Source organism: Oryctolagus cuniculus, chromosome 1, assembly GCF_051225735.1.
Source record: "Oryctolagus cuniculus isolate XC-2025 breed Fujian yellow rabbit chromosome 1, ASM5122573v1, whole genome shotgun sequence".
NCBI lineage: Eukaryota > Metazoa > Chordata > Mammalia > Lagomorpha > Leporidae > Oryctolagus > Oryctolagus cuniculus.
In genome coordinates, this window is record NC_142867.1 from 95,191,408 (window position 1) to 95,210,634 (window position 19,227).

At 40.8% G+C, this 19,227-nt stretch overlaps 1 protein-coding gene across 6 annotated transcripts in view; it reads left to right on the forward strand.

Moving 5' to 3' along the window:
• Window positions 1–19,227, forward strand: part of DYNC2H1 (dynein cytoplasmic 2 heavy chain 1) — a 365,259-nt gene that overhangs the window by 199,990 nt on the left and 146,042 nt on the right. For all 6 annotated transcript variants that reach the window (XR_016219689.1, XM_051820199.3, XM_002708539.6 and 3 more), the window contains 2 exons: window positions 13,919–14,079; window positions 16,205–16,330. Coding sequence is in view for 5 of the 6 variants with exons in the window: in XM_051820199.3 (XP_051676159.3) it covers window positions 13,919–14,079; window positions 16,205–16,330 (287 nt within the window). In the remaining variant the exon portion in view is untranslated. The remainder of the gene's footprint in view (window positions 1–13,918; window positions 14,080–16,204; window positions 16,331–19,227) is intronic.

Consider the following 19,227-nt stretch of genomic DNA (forward strand, 5'->3'; position numbering starts at 1 on the left):
GAAAAAAGGTGGGTTTATTGGCTGCTTAGGTAACCAGAAGAGTTTGGACTGACCGCTGGGCCAAACTGATGCATGCATGGGATTGTGGGGAGCAATCCGGACTGGACTAAGTTACTCGAATTAGGACTTATTCTATGCATCTGCTCTCCCACAATATGGCGCTGGGAGAGAAGTAAACAGCTTCCGCACAGCTGCCTCCAGTTCAACCAATTAACTGTAGGACTTGCTCCTGATTGGAGAGCAGCGTACTCAGCCGAGTTGGGATTGGCGGAGGAGGACTATAAAGGAGGAGAGAGACGGCATGCACCAGGAACATCTATGGGGAACATCTGAGGGAACCCGTGCAGCCCCCGAAAGAGCCGGCCGGCGGTGTGCCGCTCCCCTGCGGAAGTGGGGAATGTGGCCAGGGGGAACTGCCCTTCCACGGAGGTGGAAGGGATAGTAGCCAACCCGGGAAGAACCAGCAGCAAACCCGGGGAGGGCCGAGCAGACGAAAGAACAGCGCTGGGTCCTGTGTCGTTCCTCCACGAAGAGGGGGAGCGACATAATGGTGCCGTGACTCGGATAGGAAACCTGACTCGGATAGAAAACCTAGGACGGATAGGAAACTTAGGACGGATAGGAAACCTAGGAGGGAAGAAACGGGAAGAACTGGGAAAATACCGGAGAGAGAGACTAGCAAACAGCCTAGGGAAAAGCCGGACGAAAAAGGAGCCGGAAGAAGCTATTGAAAGCCTAGGCATAGATTCGGATACGGACTACGGGGGGAAGCTGGGAGAAATCTCTAAGGTCGAAAGCGAAAGTGAAAGCTAGAACAGACAGACTCCGACGCGGACTGTGGGGAGAGGCCAGGAGAAATGAGGGAGGAGTATTGTTGGAGGAAAGTTTGGGGAAACATACCGGGTAGAGAAAAATGTTAGGGAAATTGAAGCCGCGGGGGGCAGGCCGAGGCGGAAACGAAAGCCACTTTGGGGTTCTCAAGTTAGCCCGGGAATAGGGGGCGAAAAGTTGAAACCAGAAGCTGAGACGTAAGCCAGATTGGGATCCGTCTGATTAGCCCGGGGAGCAAAGGACGGGAAGCCAAATCGTGGGGCGGAGACGTACGCTGGGTTGAATTCGCCAGGCTAGCCCGGGGAACTTAGATTGAATCCTAGTGGCGGAGACGCAAGCTACGCTGTGTTACTCGCGGAAGCCGCCGCGTGCAGAGAGAGCACGGGGCGTGAATAGATAGGGAACGCTGGCGTAGGCCGTGGTTCAGACGCGAAAGGGTTAAGCGTGGAGACCGCGGAGCGCGCCAAGCCGAGCCGCGCAAAGCCGGGAAGTTGCGCAGATGAGAGAGGCGTGCGGGCTGAAGCGGCGCAGAGCCGGGAACCCGCCGGCGGGGCGAGGTGCCGGAAAGCCGCAGGGATAAGAGAAACAGAAGTTTGGAAGTGAAGTAAAAGAGAAATGGGAATGCTGGAAGATAGAAGTGAAATGGGAGAGGTAGGAATGCCCGGAGATAGAGAAATAGAGAAAAATAAGGCCTCCCCTCAACATGCCAATTAGAAGGCTTGGATTCGGTCTGCCCGATTAGTGAGGCGGTGAGCACCTGGGCGGCTAGCTGCAGGTCACCGAAGATAGGCACGAACCAACACTAATAAGTCTCCCCCACAATACGGCAATGAGAAGGCTTGGATTCGGTTTGCCTGATAGGTTTTGTAAACACCTGCAGGCAGTTCTAGCAGAGCAGAGCATGCGCTGCAGGGCACCGAACACAGGCACGCATCAGCGCCTAAAAACCTCCTCACAATGGCGAAGAGAGGACCCGGATTCGGTTTTCCTGATTGATAGGACTTGTAAGAGCCTGTGGCAACTCTAGCAAGTAGAGCAGAGTGTGTTCCGCGGGACACCGAAGACAGGCGCGTATCAACGCTAAAAAATAAAAAGAAAGGGGGATCTGTGGGGAGCAATCCGGACTGGACTAAGTTACTCGAATTAGGACTTATTCTATGCATCTGCTCTCCCACAATATGGCGCTGGGAGAGAAGTAAACAGCTTCCGCACAGCTGCCTCCAGTTCAACCAATTAACTGTAGGACTTGCTCCTGATTGGAGAGCAGCGTACTCAGCCGAGTTGGGATTGGCGGAGGAGGACTATAAAGGAGGAGAGAGACGGCATGCACCAGGAACATCTATGGGGAACATCTGAGGGAACCCGTGCAGCCCCCGAGAGAACCGGCCGGTGGTGTGCCGCTCCCCTGCGGAAGTGGGGAATGCGGCCAGGGGGAACTGCCCTTCCACGGAGGTGGAAGGGATAGTAGCCAACCCGGGAAGAACCAGCAGCAAACCCGGGGAGGGCCGAGCAGACGAAAGAACAGCGCTGGGTCCTGTGTCGTTCCTCCACGAAGAGGGGGAGCGACATGGGATAATTTCTGGAATCTTTCTCCTTGTCTCAACCTTGCAGTTTGTTTCTCTGTTGCTTTTCTTTTTTCCACCTTTATCTCTGTTTCTCCTGTTTTCTTTGTGTCTGTATCTCTGTTTGCCTCCCATGTTACTGTGTGTTGCCCGATGAAGGGTTCACACCTCTTTGGGGAGATAAGTCTCCTGATTTGCAGAGGTTTTTTTTTAAGTTTTTATTTATTATTTTTAATGTACTTGAAAGCAGAACAGAGAGAAAAGAGAGGGAGAGAGAGAGGGAGATTTATCTTCCATTTCCTGGTTCACTTCCCAAATGCCTGCAGCACCTAATGCTAGGCCAGGCTGAAGCCAGGATCCTGGAACTCTGTCTGTGGCTTGCAGTGACCCAAGCACTTGAATCATCATCTGCTCCCTCCAAGGATGCATTAGTTTGAAAGTGGAAGTGCTGAGGTTTTAACCGCACTTGATACAGGATGGGGGCATCCGAAATGGTCTCTTTACTCACTGTACCACAAAACCTATCCCCGAATTGTATTTTAAAACTTATAATGAAATAGGAAACATAACTTCCATCCCAACATCACTCTTAGTCCTATGGAAGGATTCTGATTTGCTCACTTTGAATAACATGTCCACTCAGCAGCTAATCTCACCGGAAATATATACCATTGTAGCTTCTCCTGAATAGGCCATGTAAGTAGGGTTGCATGGGTGGGTGTGTTACCAGTAGTAAGGAAAGGGCTGCTGGTACAAAACAGTAGCTATGTTATAAATTACATATGAACTGTTTCTGTTTTAGCTAATTTTTATCTCTAAGTAGTTAGATGTTTGAACAATTTGTGAAGTTCATATTAGTCTAACTCCTTAAATATTACAAGTATTTATCTATTGATTCTGATGAATAAAGAAGTTGAAATATGATGTGGTGTCCATGTTAAGAAATGTTTAGAGGAATACTTTGTGTTATAACTGAAATATGTAGCATGTTCCTAAGTGAACACACATGGTGAGTTATAACTATACACTATGCATGTAATAATATGAAACCCAACTATCTTTGTATTTACCACTTAATTCGTTGATTTTAGTAGTTTTTACAGCATTTTTTAGAAAATGGAATCGACCAGACAAATTCTTCATTCCCATTAAGAAACTTGCAAGTTGCCTACATTGGTATTTATATACATTGTTTTCCTTTCTGATATTATGAACAAATGTCCTTGTTCCATTTAAAAATCCACCCATTTAGTCTTTCTTCCTGCTGTTATTCCCTCACCTGCATATGAATTTCACCTTTAGTGAATCATTTCTGTCTGCATTCAACTGTATTTTACTAGTGTTATCTTAACAATGCCTACTATGATCACATGCTCTACCACTACCCCATATTCTTTACTTCCTTCTATAAGGTGACATCTTGAGAAGTGTGTCTATAGTTAAGGACTACAGTAATCTGTTTACTCTTACTCTGTCTTCAACTCATACTATTTTTTTTAAGATTATTTATTTATTTATTTGAGAGGTAGAGTTACAGACAGTGAGAGGAAGAGACAGAGAGAGCTTCCTTCCGTTGGTTCACTCCCCAAATGGCCACAACCGCCGGAGCTGCGCTGATCCAAAGCCAGGAGCCAGGAGCTTCTTCTCAGTCTTTCACACGAGTGCAGGGGCCCAAGCACTTGGGCCATCTTCCACTGCTTTCCCAGGCCACAGCAGAGAGCTGGATTGGAAGAAGAGCATCTGGGACTAGAACCGGCGCCCATATGGGATGCTGGCGTCGCAGGCAGAGGATTAACCTACTGCGCCATGGCACCGGCCCCTCATACTATTTTAGTTACACCCCTAAATCTCCACAAGATGTGTCTTGGTGAGCTTCATGGTGCTTTCCACATTGCTTCATTCAGTGCTGACTGCTGTGCTTTTTTCTTGATCTTTCAACAAAGTTATCTATTTCTTCCTTCTGTGAACATTTCATCTTTTATTCTGAAACCACTTTAGGCTGTTTATTTTTCTTTTTCCTTTTGTGGTATTTTCTGTGCATATCTTCAAAGTGTTGGAGTACTTTTCTTTCCACTGTAATCTTGCTTTGATATCCCATATTTCATTATTATACATTCTCCTTCAAATTCTTTATCAGAACCTAGTTCTAAACATCATCTCTAAGTTATAATGACTCTCATAAGTCTTATTTTTAATTCTGGAATTCTAGGTTTATGTACACAAGTGTTTATTTGTTCTGTTCACATGAATGTCTGGTAGACATCATAACTATAGTGTGACCAATAAGAACTTTTGGGTTTACCCAAAAGTAATTCTTTTCTCCCTTTTCCTTATTTCCCACACCCAATCAATTAGAAAATTCTTTTCATTCTAACTTTAAAACTTACTCTGATTTTATTTATTTTACTTTATTACTACAACTTAATGCAAGCTTTAATAATATCTTACTTCAGTTATTTGCATACCTTTTATTTCTTTTCTATATCCTCAGAATATATCCAGAATTCAATCACTTCTCACATTTCCACTACTGCTACTACTTTGTTAAGTTTGAGGAAATTTATTGCCATTCAGGCTTCTTACCTTCCTCACTTCCAGTTTATCCTCAACAGCCACTAGAGTGCATTTTGAAATATAAATTAGGGCCGGCACCGCAGCTCAATAGGCTAATCCTCCGCCTAGTGGCGCTGGCACACTGGGTTCTAGTCCCGGTCGGGGCTCAGGATTCTGTCCCGGTTGCCCCTCTTCCAGGCCAGCTCTCTGCTGTGGCCCAGGAGTGCAGTGGAGGATGGCCCAAGTGCTTGGGCCCTGCACCCCATGGGAGACCAGGAGAAGCACCTGGCTCCTGCCTTCGGACCAGCGCGGTGCGCTGGCTGCATTGTGCCGGCCGCAGCGGCCATTGGAGGGTGAACCAATGGCAAAGGAAGACCTTTCTCCCTGTCTCTCTCTCTCTCACTGTCCACTCTGCCTGTAAAAAAAAAAAAAGAAAAGAAAAAAGAAATATAAATTAGATCATATCACTCTTCTACACAAACTCTTCTGATGGCATCTTGCTCAGGTTCCTTTCAATATCTTACAGGAACCTCTTCTGTTCCTCCATTTCTCTCAGATCTCATATCCTATCACTCTTCATCCTTGAGCAATCATTTCTCAAAATAATAACCTTTTTCCTGTTCTTCAAGTGCTCCAAATGTGTTTCTGCCTATCAAAATCTTTGCACTTGCTTTTTCTTTTTACAAGGGAACTCAAACCCTGGTTATTTCCCTCACTTCTCTGCTCAAATGCCATTTTTTTCAATGAAGATTTCAATGATATTTGCTATAAAATAACGTCACTCTCCCCTCAGCTTCCTGTATCTTCTTTTACCCTGTTTATTTTCCTCTGTAACTATTAGCACCATCTGAAATATTGTTACTTATTCACCTATTAAGAGTCTGTTCTTGGGGCCAGCGCTGTGGTGCAGCGGGTTAACGCCCTGGCCTGAAGCACCCGCATCCCATATGGAAGCCGGTTCTAGTCCCGGCTGCTCCACTTCCAATCCAGCTCTCTGCTATGGCCTGGGAAAGCAGTAGAAGATGGCCCAAGTGCTTGGGCCCCTGCACCCGCATGGGAGACCTGGAAGAAGCTCCTGGCTCCTGGCTTTGGATTGGCGCAGCTTCGCCACTGTGGCCATCTGGGGAGTGAACCATCGAATGGAAGACTTCTCTCTCTCTCTGTCTCCTTCTCTCTCTGTGTAACTCTGGCTTTCAAATAAATAAATAAATCTTTTAAAAAAAAAAGTCTGTTCTCAACTTGAAGGTATTGTATCCTCAATACCTTAAACAGCTTCTGAAACATGTAGACACTGTACGTATTTATCAAATCAATAACTATTTTCTTAATCGGATCTCCCTGCTTGAATTCTTGCTTCCTCTTCAATCATTTATTTCTAGAAGGTGGTATAATAGTTTAAAAACTTAAGCCAAATATTTCTTTCATAAAATCTTCAATCTTCTAAAAATGTATAGCATAAAATCTAGATTCTTACTCCTCTTTTAAAAATTTTTAAAAATATTATTAATCTAAAGAGAAGATATTTTATGCATTCCATAGGTAGATTTGTAAGAGACAACCACATTTCCCTTACTCTCTTCTTCCTCCATCCCTGTCCCTTCCCCCCAATCAATTTTGCAAGGACATAGTTTTAATTCCCCCATATGTACAGGTTTAATTTGCTACTAATCCTAGTATTCCACAAGTAAAAAGCAGGAAGACAACAGTTCTACAAGAGTAAAAACACAAGCTAAAAAAAAAAAAGGCCATTTCATTCCTATATAATTTTTGTATTCTATATTAGCTGTCACATATCAGAAAAAATATATGGTATTTGTGTTTTTGAGACTGGGTTATTTCACTAAGCATAATGATTTCCAGTTGTATCCATTTTATTGCAAAAGACAGGATTTAATTCTTTTTTATGGCTAAGTAGAATTCCATAGTGTATATGTACCACAGTTTCTTTATGCAGTCATCAGTTGATGGACATCTTGGTTGATTCCATATCTTAGCTATTATAATTGAGCTTCAATGAATATTTTGGTACAAATAACTTTTTCATATGCTGAATTCATTTCCTTTGGGTAAATTCCCAGGAATGAAATGGCTGGGTCATTTGGTAGATCTATTTTCAGGTCTGTGAGGAATCTACATACTGTCTTCCATAATGTTTTTATTAGTTTACATTCCCACCAACAGTGGATTAGGGTACCCTTTCCCCACATCTTCACTAGTGTTTATTGTTTTTGATTTCTGTATGAGAGGCATTTACCTGGAATGAGGTGAAATCTCATTTTGGGTTTGATTTGCATTTTCCTGATGGCTAATGATCCTGAGCATCTTTTACTGTGTCTGTTGACCATTTAAGTTTCATCCTTGGGAAAATGCCTGTTCATGTCTGTGGGGAGCAACTGGGAGCAACTCGGACTAGACTAAGTTACTGGAATTAAGACTTATTCTATACATCTGCTCTCCCACAATATGGCGCTGGGAGAGGAGCAAACAGCTTCTACCCAGCTGCCTTTCACCAACTTGACAAGCTGCAGGAGCTGCTTCTGATTGGAGGAGAGCAGCATACTCGGCGTGTGGGTAGCAGAGTTGGGATTGGTGGAAGAGGACTATAAAGGAGGAGAGAGACAACATGCACTGGGAACATCTAACGGGAACATCTATCTGAAGGAACATCTGAGCAGCCCCCGAGAGAGCCGGCCGGCGGTGTGCCGCTCCCCTGCGGAAGTGGGGAAGGTGGCAGGGGGAACCGCCCTTCCACGGAGGTGGAAGGGACGGTAGCCAACCCGGGAAGAACCAGCAGCAAACCCGGGGAGGGCCGAGCAGACGAAAGAACAGCGCAGGGTCCTGTGTCGTTCCTCCACGAAGACGGGGAGCGACATAATGGTGCCGTGACTCGGATATGAAGCCTAGGCAGGGTTTAGCGTTGTTCCTCCACGAAGAGGGGGAGCGACAATGTCTTTTGCTCATTTCTTGACTGGATTATTTATTTTATTGTTTTTGAGTTTCTTGAGGTCTTCATAAATCATGAATATTTATCCTTTATCAGTTGTGTAGTTGGCAATTTTTTTTTTTCCATTCTGTCGGTTGTGTCTTCACTTTTTGAGTGTTTGCTTTGCAATTTAGAAACTTCTTAGCTGGATGTAATCCCATTTGTGTATTTTGCCTCTGTGGTCTTTTCCAAGAAATCTTTTCCTCTAGTACATTGATGGTATCCAGTTGTAGATTTAGATCCTTTATCCATGTTGAGTTGATTTTTGTATAAGGTATAGAGTATGGGTCTTGTTTGATACTTCTGCAAATGTAGTTCCAATTTCCAAGAACGCTTTTTTGAAGAGACTTATCCTTTCTCTTGGGATTGATTTCAGCTCTCTTGAAAAGGATAAGCTGGATGTAGATATGTGGATTAAATTCTAGGTTTTCTATTTTCCTTTGTGCTACATGTCTATTTTGTGTCAATGCAGGGCTTTTTCAATTAAACCTGCTCTGTAATATGTCTTAGAGCCTGGTATTGTGATGCCTCCCACTTCATATTTGTTATTAAAATTGCTTTAACTATTCAGTGTCAGTTGTGTTTCCATTAATTGTAGCATCATTTTTTTTGTAGATCTGAGAAGAATGTCTTTGGCATTTTGATTAGAATCACACTGAATCTATAAGTTACTTTGACTAGTATGGACATTTTGATGGTATTAATTCTTCCAAACCACAAGCATATTTTTTCATTTTTTTGTGTGTGTGTCTTCTATTTATTCCTTTAATGTTTTATGATTTTCATCTTAGAAATTTATCTCCTTGATTAAATTTATTCCAAGGTATTTAAATTTTTCTATAGTTTTTGTGAATAGACAAATCTTGCAAGTTATTTCTCAGCTATGTCATTAACTGTGTATACAAAGGCTATTGATTTTTGTGTGTTGATTTTATATCCTGCAGCTTTACCAAACTCTCATATGAATTTCAGTAGTCTCTTAGTGGAGTCTTTTTGTTCCCCTAAAGATAGAATCATGTCATTTGCAAATACGGATAATTCAACTTTTCCTTTCCTATTTGTATCCCCTTGATTTCTTTTTCTTGCCTAATGGCTCTGGCTAAAACATCAAGAACTATATTCATAGCAATGGAGAGAAATGGACATCCTTTTCTGGTTCAGGATCTTAGTGGGAATGCTTCCAACTTTTCCCCATTCAATATGATATTTGCTGTGGGTTTGTCATATCTTGCCTTGATTGTTTGAAAATGTTCTTTCTATACCCAGTTTGCATAAGATTTTTTGTCATGAAAGGATATTGTATTTTATAAAGTGCATCTATTGAGATAATCATATGGTTTTTATTCTTCAGCTTGTTAATGTGATGTGTCACATTTATTGATCTGCATATGTTAACCATCCCAGCATACCATGGGCAATTCCCATTTGGTCCAGGTGAATGATCTTTCTGCTGTGTTGTTGGATTTATTGCATCTATGTTCACTAGTGTGATATCTTTTACTGCTTTTGGAATTAAGATGACGCTGGCTTCATAGAAGGAGTTTGGGAGGATTCCCTCCCTTTCGACTGCTTTGAATAGTTTAGAAGAATTGGAATTATTTCTTAAAAAGTTTGGTAGAAGTCAGCAATGAAGCCATCCAATCCTGGGCTTCTTTTTGTTATGAGAGTCTTTATTGCTGATTCAATTTCCATCTTGTTTATTGGTCTATTTAGGATTTCTATGTGTTTATGACTCAATTTTCATGTATTGTATATATTCAGGAATTTGTTTTTTCTAGGTTTTCTTATTTGTTGGCATATAGCTAACTTCCTGATGATTTGTATTATTTCTGTGGCATCTATTGTTCCTCTCCATCCATTTTCAGCTCTGATTTTATTGATTTGGTTGTTTCTCTCTCTCTCTCTCGTTAGTTGGGTCAATGATGTATCAATTTTGTTGATTTTTTTTCAAAAACCCAGCTCTTCATTTCACTGATCTTTTGTATTATTTTAAAGTTTCTGTTTTCATTTGATAGTATCCCATAAATCTCAAACACTATTTTCAGTTTTTCTAATTTTTTCTTCTTCTTCTTTCTTCTTCTTCTTCTTTTTTTTTTTTTTTTTTTTTTTTTTTTTTTTTTTTTTTTTTTTGGTCTGGCTGAGATATTTCCAAGGATTTGTCTTCTAGGTTAGAGAATCTTCTGCCTCACCAAGTCTGTTGTTGAGGCTTTCCACTGTATTTTCTGTTTGACAATTTGAATTCTCCATTTCTGATATTTCAGTTTAATTTCTTTTCAATATCTCAATCTCTTGGTGATATTTTTCATCTATTTTACATATGGATTTCTTTATCTCATGAAGTTGTTTCTCTGGTTTCCGAGTTAAGTGCACTTGAGAGCAACCGCAGCCTCTGGAGCTAAGATGGTGCTTTCTCCCTGCTAGTCTCGGTCACCCTTGTAGAGTATTGTGGAGAAAGAAGTGTGCTTTTCTTTCACTGGGTTAAATGGGTGCCCTGCCTCCTACTAGGGCTCCAGGCCTGATTCAAAGTCAGTGTGATCTCTAATGTTTCCCCTCACGCAGTGTCACCAGTGGCACGGAGTACTGCAGTCTGCTTTCACCTCACTCTCAGAAGATGGCTTTTCCTCTAGCCCCTGGCTGCAGGGGTTGTGGGTGGGGTGCCCACTTGGTGCTGCGTGTGTGCACTTTCCAAGCTACTCCATAGCATCTCTCTTCTTTCTGTAGAATTTCCACTGAAAACTTGTCTCCAACTCTCCACTAGGGATACACTTCCTCCACTTTTTATATTATCTTTCCCTGGTTAGAATCAGCATGCCTGGATCAGTGCTGTGGCATTGTGGATAAAGCCACAGACTGGGGTGCCAGCATCCCATATGGCTGCTGGTTTATGTCCTGGCTGCTCTGTTTCCAATCCTGCGAATGCACCTGGAAAGGCAGCAGAAGATGGCTAAAATGCTTGGGCTCCTTGTTCCTGGCTTCAAATTTGCCCAACTCTGCCCATTGCAGCCATCTGAGGGAAGTGAACCAATGGATGGAAGATCTCCCTCTCTCTCTCTCTCCCTCTCTCTCTTCATTCCACTTTCCCTCTTTCTCTCACTCCTCTCCTTCCTCTTCCTCTATCTCCTTCTCCCCCTCCCTCCTCTCCCTCTCGTTCCATTCCCTCTTCATCTTTCTATAATTTTGCATTTCAAATAAATTAATCTTTTCAAAAAACCAGCACATCTTTTCCCTATTTAGCCATCTTAGAACCTTTGATTCGTACTCCTTTTGCTTACCCACTGTGCTTTAGTGGACAAAATAGTCCTACGACCTATTTACTAACATGCTTGGGTAACATTTTACCTCCTTTTATAGAGCGCTCCTGTGTATCATATTCACATGTTAGTTTCAAGTGTTGCATTTTCAGGAATGTGTTGTGGGTCATCTAAATCAGTACCAACACATCAACCTGTTTTAATTCTCTGCCTAGCACTTATCACTACCTGATAGATTTCTGGCTTATCTATGCATTTTTATCTGTCCTTTTAATTCAAATGCAAGTTTAATTAAACAAGATACCTTTCAGAAAAGTTCTTATGAGTCTATCCTTTTCTCATTCATTTAGTCTTACATATGACCTTTGACTTTGTAGTTTGACCTTCTGCCAGTTCTTTGGAATACTTCTATTATGATACTGTTTCACCCCTGGCTCAAATGACATTTAAGGTTTATCATCATTAATAGAAAATTCTCATTTATATATTCAAATGCTTTGAAAGTTTAATATGTTTGTAGAAATCATTCTATTTCTAAGAAATATATACTATTCGTAGTTGGATGACTTTGGTCAAGTGGTTTTATTAGTACTATTTGCATGTAAAATTAGAGTTTTTATTGTATGAATAAGTTTTGAAAACTCAAATTACTTGAGAATGTCAACACATCTCTCTTTTTTTTTTTTTTTAAGATTTTATTTATTTATTCGACAGGCAGAGTTAAAGACAGTGAGAGGCAGAGACAGAGAGAAAGTTCTTCCATTCACTGGTTCACTCCCATATTGCCGCAGTGGCTGGAGCCAGGCCCATCCGAAGCCAGGAACCAGAAGCTTCCTCCGGGTCTCTCACATGGGTGCAGGGGCCAAAGCACCTGGGCCATTCCCTGCTGCTTTTGGAAGAGGAGCAGCCAGGACTAGAACCACATGGATGCTGGCACTGCAGGCGGAGGGTTAACCCGCTGTGCCACAGCATGGGCCCCAACATATCTCTTTTTAATCAAGTTTTAGAGATTGGATTTCAAATGTAATTTTTCAAGCTTTGTTCATATGGAAAGATTTTTATTAAATGTTAGCAATCTTTTATAATTTATAAACTTTAAAACAGTTAACTTAGAAAATGTGTTTTATGAAAACAGTTTTGATTGAAGATAAATTAGCAGAATAACACATCAAACTTTTAAAAATGTCTGTTTAATGATACTATAAAGCAAGGCATATATTGGAAGAATTTTCTACATTACTTTTCAGAAATTTTAGTTGCCAGGCGCAGATATTTTGACCTCTGTAATTCTGGTTTAATGTTTATTTTTCAAAATTCTCTAGGTAGGCTATTATGCTACATGTTTTCAAATATTAGAAATGGAAAAAGACATTCCTATAATGTACCACGGTAGCTACAGGGACCAACAACTTGGATTCTCCATCAGAAAGGTTTTTTGAGCCAAGCAACTTTTCTAGTGTTTTAATCCTCCTAACTCTTATTCATTCTATCCTCCCACTGTGTGTATCTTGCTATCATAGCTCAGCTTTCCTTGTGAAATCTTTGTCTAAGAGGAAAGAAGACCATATGGAAATAAGTGTTCATTTTCTCTTAGCTGACAAATTTATTAACTTATAACAACACATATTTATTATCTTAACCAGGTTTCTCCTCTCCCAGTCTCACAAGATAATATCTATGTGGGTCATTAGAGTCTTCTTGGGAGGCTCTGGGAAACCCATTTTCAAACTCATCTAGATTTAACCCCTTACAGTTGTAGGGTTCAGGTCCTCATTTCCTGTCATTTGGTATCATTCTCTGCTTTTTGTGGCCATTTGCATTCTATGGCATATAGCCTCATCTCCATCTGTAGAGCCAGCAATAGCAGATTAATTCCTTTTTGATCTTCTCACCTCTCTGATATATACCTCCTCATCCTTGTTCTGCTGCATCTCTGACTGTAGAGACTTTCCCACTTACAAGGGCTCCAGTTACTAGATTGGCACAGGTGGATAATACAGGATAATTCTGCTTTAAGGTCCATAACTTTAGTTTCACCTGCAAAGTCTTTCACAGCCTTACTTATGTATTTGATTAAATAAACAAGGCTTCAGGATCTTGAAAGAGCTACTGTTAGATTTCTGCCTACTACAAAATGCTTCATTTTTTTTGTTGTTTATTTCTAGGGTTCCATATTTTTCCATTTCTAAAGAGTATGAGGGTACTTCAAAAAGTTCATGAAAATGAATTAAAAAATGTGTTTGTGTTGGTGCAGAAGATTTTGAAATCCATGCAGTTTTTTCCCATTTAGTTCTGTGCATCTGATTCTTACCAGTCCTTTGTTAGTGAACATATGAAATGAAGAAGAATTAATTATACTTATCACCTATAATAGTTTGAACTAATGTTACTTTGTTTACTTTGGTACCTGAAAAGTGCAGGAATGATAACTCTTTCCTTTTCAAACTACATAGTACTGGCTATGTATTTTTTCAGCTGTAACATGATTATCAGGGCCTCTGTATGTTAGCATTATAATGATTAGATGATAGCAAGCATTTAAAAATATGCCTGGAATCTTAAGTAGTCAACAAATGTTAGCTTTTAGTACCGAATATGTGAATGATTGTAGAGTTAACAAAAAGTATGAGATTATCATTTACCCATATGTTATCTGTTAAATATCAAGTAATTAGTTTTAATAGACTTCTTTGGTGTATGTTGGTTTGTATTTTCAAATTCTTTAATACGTCTTTTAGGACTGAAAGAGTTGTCCCCACTTCCCCTAAATCTCAAACGGTTATACAAAGAGACACTGGAAATTGAACCCATCTTGATAATTATTTCCCCGGGTGCTGATCCTTCTCAGGAACTTCAAGAACTTGCTAATGCTGAAAGGAGTGGAGAGTGTTATCACCAGGTCAGTACATATTGCCCTGCTGTTTTGCTACAGCTGTGGTTATTTCTGTCACACTTGATCCTGTTAATGAAATAGACTTTTTTTCTTGGTAGCAGGCTAGATAATGCCCCATAAAAGTGTCCATATCCTAAACCCTTGAAATTGAATATGTTAGCTTACATGGCAAAAGAAACTTTGTTGATATTAAGGATTTTTAAAGGGGAACAGTAGCTTGGATTCTCCAGGTGGACCCAGTTGATTACAGTGTTCTTCTAAGAGGAAGGCAGGTGAGTCAGAGTGGAAGTAGGAGATAAAATGGTGGAGGAAGAGGTCAGAGAGCAGAGATGATGCCATGCTCCAGGCTTTGGAGCTGGAAGAAGGTGTCACTAGAGAAATTTTATAAGTGGGTTCCAGAAGCTGGCAAAGGTGAGGGCAAGGTTCTCTCTTGGAATCTGTGTTTTCTTTAAGATTTATTTTATTTATTTGAAAGAGTTAGGGGGAGAGAGGAGAAGGGGAGAGAGAAAGGTCTCCATCCACTGGTTCATTCCCCAAATGGCCACAAGGAGCAGAGCTTCTCCGAACCTAAGCCAGGAGCTTCTTTCAGGTTTCCCACAGGGCTGCAGGGACCCAAGCACTTTTGCCTTCTTTCACTGCTTTCCCAGACCACAAACTGAGAGCTGGATCAGAAGAGGAGCAGCTGGGACACAAGCTAACTCCCTTATGGGATGCAGATGCTGCTGGCTGGGGCTTTAACCCTCTGTGCCACAGCGCCTGCCTGAGAATCTTTATTTTTCAAATGCAGACACTTTGATTTCAGATCCATGAGACTTCTGACTTCCAGAAAAATGATCATTTGAATGAAGTTACTAAGTTTGTGGTTACTTAAAACAGCAAGAGGAAGTTAGCATATTTGCATACATTTTGAGAATAAAGTATTCATTATAATTTTTTTTTTTTCCCTGAGGCAGGAGCTTTTATTTGTTGAGATTGTCTTCTGTTGTTTTTCAGTTAAATTTGTGCATGTGTGTTTGAAAATTGATTAACTTACCTTTAATTTTTCACGAGTGAAGGAACAAACTTTTTCACTGAAAGAATGATTTTGTTAAAAAAATTAAATACTGTATAGCATCCCAAACTGAAAAGAATTAAAAAAACAGTGTAAATAGGAAAAAAATAAACCAAACAAAAAAACCTAGAGCTTTTAGGCTCTGTTGTGCAAATTTTTCACTGATTAGTTCTAGGGAGTTTCATTCAATCCTAGTTACATGTAGTAGATTAGCATTTTTATTAGGATGATATTCAGTTATCAGTGAGGTATCTTAAGGAAGGGGACCCATTTCCACAAGTTGTACCTATTAACAGTAACTTTGCTAGGAATGTTAACTATTTATAAAAATTTTTAATACTCTTGGAGAAGATTTAGTTTGACCTTCAAAAGTTAATAGTAATGCCAGTTATATATGACTATTATTGAATCTCATGTTGTGTTAAACATGTTATCAATCTGTTTTTTTTTAACTTTTATTTAATGAATATAAATTTCCAAAGTACAGCTTATGGATTACAATGGCTCCCCCCCATAACTTCCCTCCCACCCGCAATCCTCCCCTTTCCCTCTCCTTCCCCCCTTCCATTCACATCAAGATTCATTTTCAATTCTCTTTATATACAGAAGATTAGTTTAGCATATATTGAGTAAAGATTTCAACAGTTTGCACCCACATAGAAACACAAAGTGAAAAATACTGTTTGAGTACTAGTTATAGCATTAAGTCTCAATGTACAGCACATTAAGGACAGAGATCCTACATGAGGAGTAAGTGCACAGTGACTCCTGTTGTTGACTTAACAAATTGACACTCTTGTTTATGGCATCAGTAATCACCCTAGGCTCTTGTTGTGAGTCGCCAAGGCTATGGAAGCCTTTTGAGTTCTCCAACTCTGATCATATTTAGACAAGGTCATAGTCAAAGTGGAAGTTCTCTCCTCCCTTCAGAGAAAGGTACCTCCTTCTTTGATGACCTGTTCTTTTCACTGGGATCTCACTCGCAGAGATCTTTCATTTAGGTTTTTTTTTTTCCCCCCAGAGTGTCTTGGCCTTCCATGCCTGTAATACTCTCATGGAATTTTTTTTTTTTTTTTGTAGGTTGCCATGGGTCAGGGTCAAGCTGACTTAGCAATTCAAATGCTAAAAGAATGTGCTCGTAATGGAGACTGGCTCTGTTTGAAAAACTTACATCTTGTGATATCTTGGCTGCCAGTTCTGGAAAAGGTAGGTTCCCATAAATGTGGTACAAATACATTTGCACAAAACAAGATGGATCTTTTAATAAGAAGCCATAAAATTTCTCTTTTTAAGAGTATACAAGAGAATGCAAGAAATTACTAGGGTTAACAGGGAAGCTCAGAATTTTTCCAGAAGAAAAATGGAGAAAGGCTTTAAAGGATTGCTGAAGACCAATTTATAGCATTATCTTTAAGCTCTTATTTTGTTGATCTATACAGGGGAGGAGAAGTCAGAGGGTCCCACAGAACTAAGGAAGCTAGAAAGTATGCTGAAGCAGTCATTTCATTTAACTCAGACGGTTCCGGGAGGAAAATGATCTTAAGACAACATGCAAATGTTTTACATGCAAATGTGGATTTGAGTCTGCTGTTCTCTTAAGAAAGATTAATATGATCTTGGGTAGAGATGAATCCAAAGAGAAGATGTTCCTAAAGGCTGAATGTGGTTTATCTAAGAAAGATTATGAAAAGATTTCACAATTCCAACAGTGCAAGTAAGACACTGTGTTGGAGATGAACAATGAGAAGATGTCCATTCTAACACTTGGAAAGGTCAGTCAAAGCAGTATAGTGAAAGGAAGTTAGATGGCTAGGAAGTGGCTAGGTTATGGAATACACTGAGAATCCTGCAGAAGAGTTAGGAGTTTTTGCCCTAGGTCTCAGAGTCAGAGGCGTCCTTAGCAAAAGCTGTAATTAATTTGGCAGAATATAGAACCAACGTAATTCATTGAGGAAGGCTCTAGCCTGATTGTGAGGTGCTAAACTTTTTTTTTTTTTAAGTTTTTAGCTTTTTATTCAGTGGGAGAAATGCATAGGAGAGTGAGGGCCCTATCTGAGAGAGAAATCTGGATGCATACTGAGCCCTGGCAGGCAGCCATGTGAAAGAAGATGTAGGCCAGGAAGCATGGAACAGGTAGCCCGAAGGCCACATGCCCCAAAGGCATGGGGGCAGCAAGTAGGTCCAGGCAAAAGAGAAAAAAGGGCCAAAAGGGCTGGGCCCACTGTGTTTCAGGCCTTTAATCCATTTCCAAAGGAGAGTGGTTAATTAGTCTGGCCAGTGGACACACAAGTGTGGCCAGGTAGGGCATGAGGTCACACAGGGGCATGGTGAAGACGTGGTCTTCCAGCTCACAAACCTGATCCGTTTTATCCTATATGCCTGCCTACAACATTCCCTTCCCGGAGACTCCATTCCCTTAATCCTAAGGGATGCTGAAGGACATAGAGTCATATCTTCTATAGCTGCTTCCTGCTTATGAGGGGCATAGTGCAGGCCCTGTCTGTCTTGGGTCTGGAAGTCTCTATCTTATCTAAGAGATTTGCTTTGTGAATTGTAGTCTCTGTCATGGCCAATATCTGTGTCCCCTGCATGGTCAATTATTGCCAGAAGTTGAGTTCTGAAACATGTCTTTTTTGCTTTGACGGGATACTTAAGGTCTCTGATTGGCTTACAGGAATAATCAGGCATGTCTTTTGAGTTCACCTGTGAAGACTAAGAGGTAGAAGTTTAATCCTCGTTTTACTGAGGTACTTGTGTTCAATAGCACCTGGTAAAGTACCTTCCATTCAAAGCATCTGCTCTGAAGAGGATCTTCCTATGAATGGCTTGCTCAAGAATTCCTAACGTTGGAGTTTTTGTTAAAAGCTCCATAATTCTTTGGAACACCTTTTGTAGCTCCCCTGTCCAGCACAGTGTGTCCATGTCAGGGGCTTTTTAAGCAAATACAAGGCTTAGAATCCAAATCCTGGAATCCGTATTCCATAGAATCCTGTCATCAGCGATTTCCAGTGTCAGAGCTTCTATTTGAAGCTCCTTAATTCTTTGGAACAACTCCTCTAGCTACCCCGTCCAGCACAGTATCTGCATCTGGGCATTTTTAAAGCTATATACAAAAGCTTGGAATCCAGATTCCACAGAATCTTGCCGTTTCCAGAAATCTCCTTAGCTGCCTTTTTAAATATAGAATAGCTTTCTCTTCCCTTGACTGAGAGCACACTTTCCTGGAGTCAGAACATATACCAGATAATCACCTTAGGTTTAGAAACCTGACTTTGGGAAGTTCTGTAGCCACACTTCCCCAGATTCCAGGTTTAGTGGGATGCAAAAGAAATTATCCCTTAGGCAAAGGTTTAGCACACAATAAGATACATAGAAACAGCTGTCTTACTCTGCATTTGTCTTTGTGTTACAGTATACAAGATAGGAATTTCAGACACATTTTATCTAAGAGTTCACGTTTGAGACACTTGATAAACTTTAGAGTAATACCTAAGATTACAGGCAATGGATTTCGACACTTAGACATAACTAGAACTTATGACACATAGAATGTTCCAAGGTGAATCTTTTGGAACAAGTTTTGTCATTAATGCTAATACTGTAGCTCTTTGAGGACACAGGTTCTGCATGGGAAGTTAGTGCACAGTGACTCCTGTTGTTAATTTAACAATTAACACTCACTCATCAGTAATCACCTGAGGCTCTTGATATGAGCTACCTAGGTCATGGAAGCCTTCTGAATCCACAAACTCTGAGTATTCAGTCAAGGCCATAAGCAAAGTGGAAGTTCTCTCCTCCCTTCGGAGAAAAATACATCCTTCTTTGATGACCACTTGTTTCCACTGGGGTCTCACCCAGGAGGTAATCCAGGTAGGGATACTTTTTGCATGAGTGTCCTGGCTTTCCATGCCAGAAGGCTCTCGTGGGCTTTTTACCTGCCCAGAATGCTTTTAGGGATGATTCTGAGGTCGCTGAGTGTTACTTAAAGCGATTGCCACTCTGAGTCTTCTGTATGGACTCCTTCCCATGTTGGAGCATTCCCTCCTCTTTAATTCTGTTTATTAGTAATAGTAAACACTTAATCCTATTGACATGATCACCTT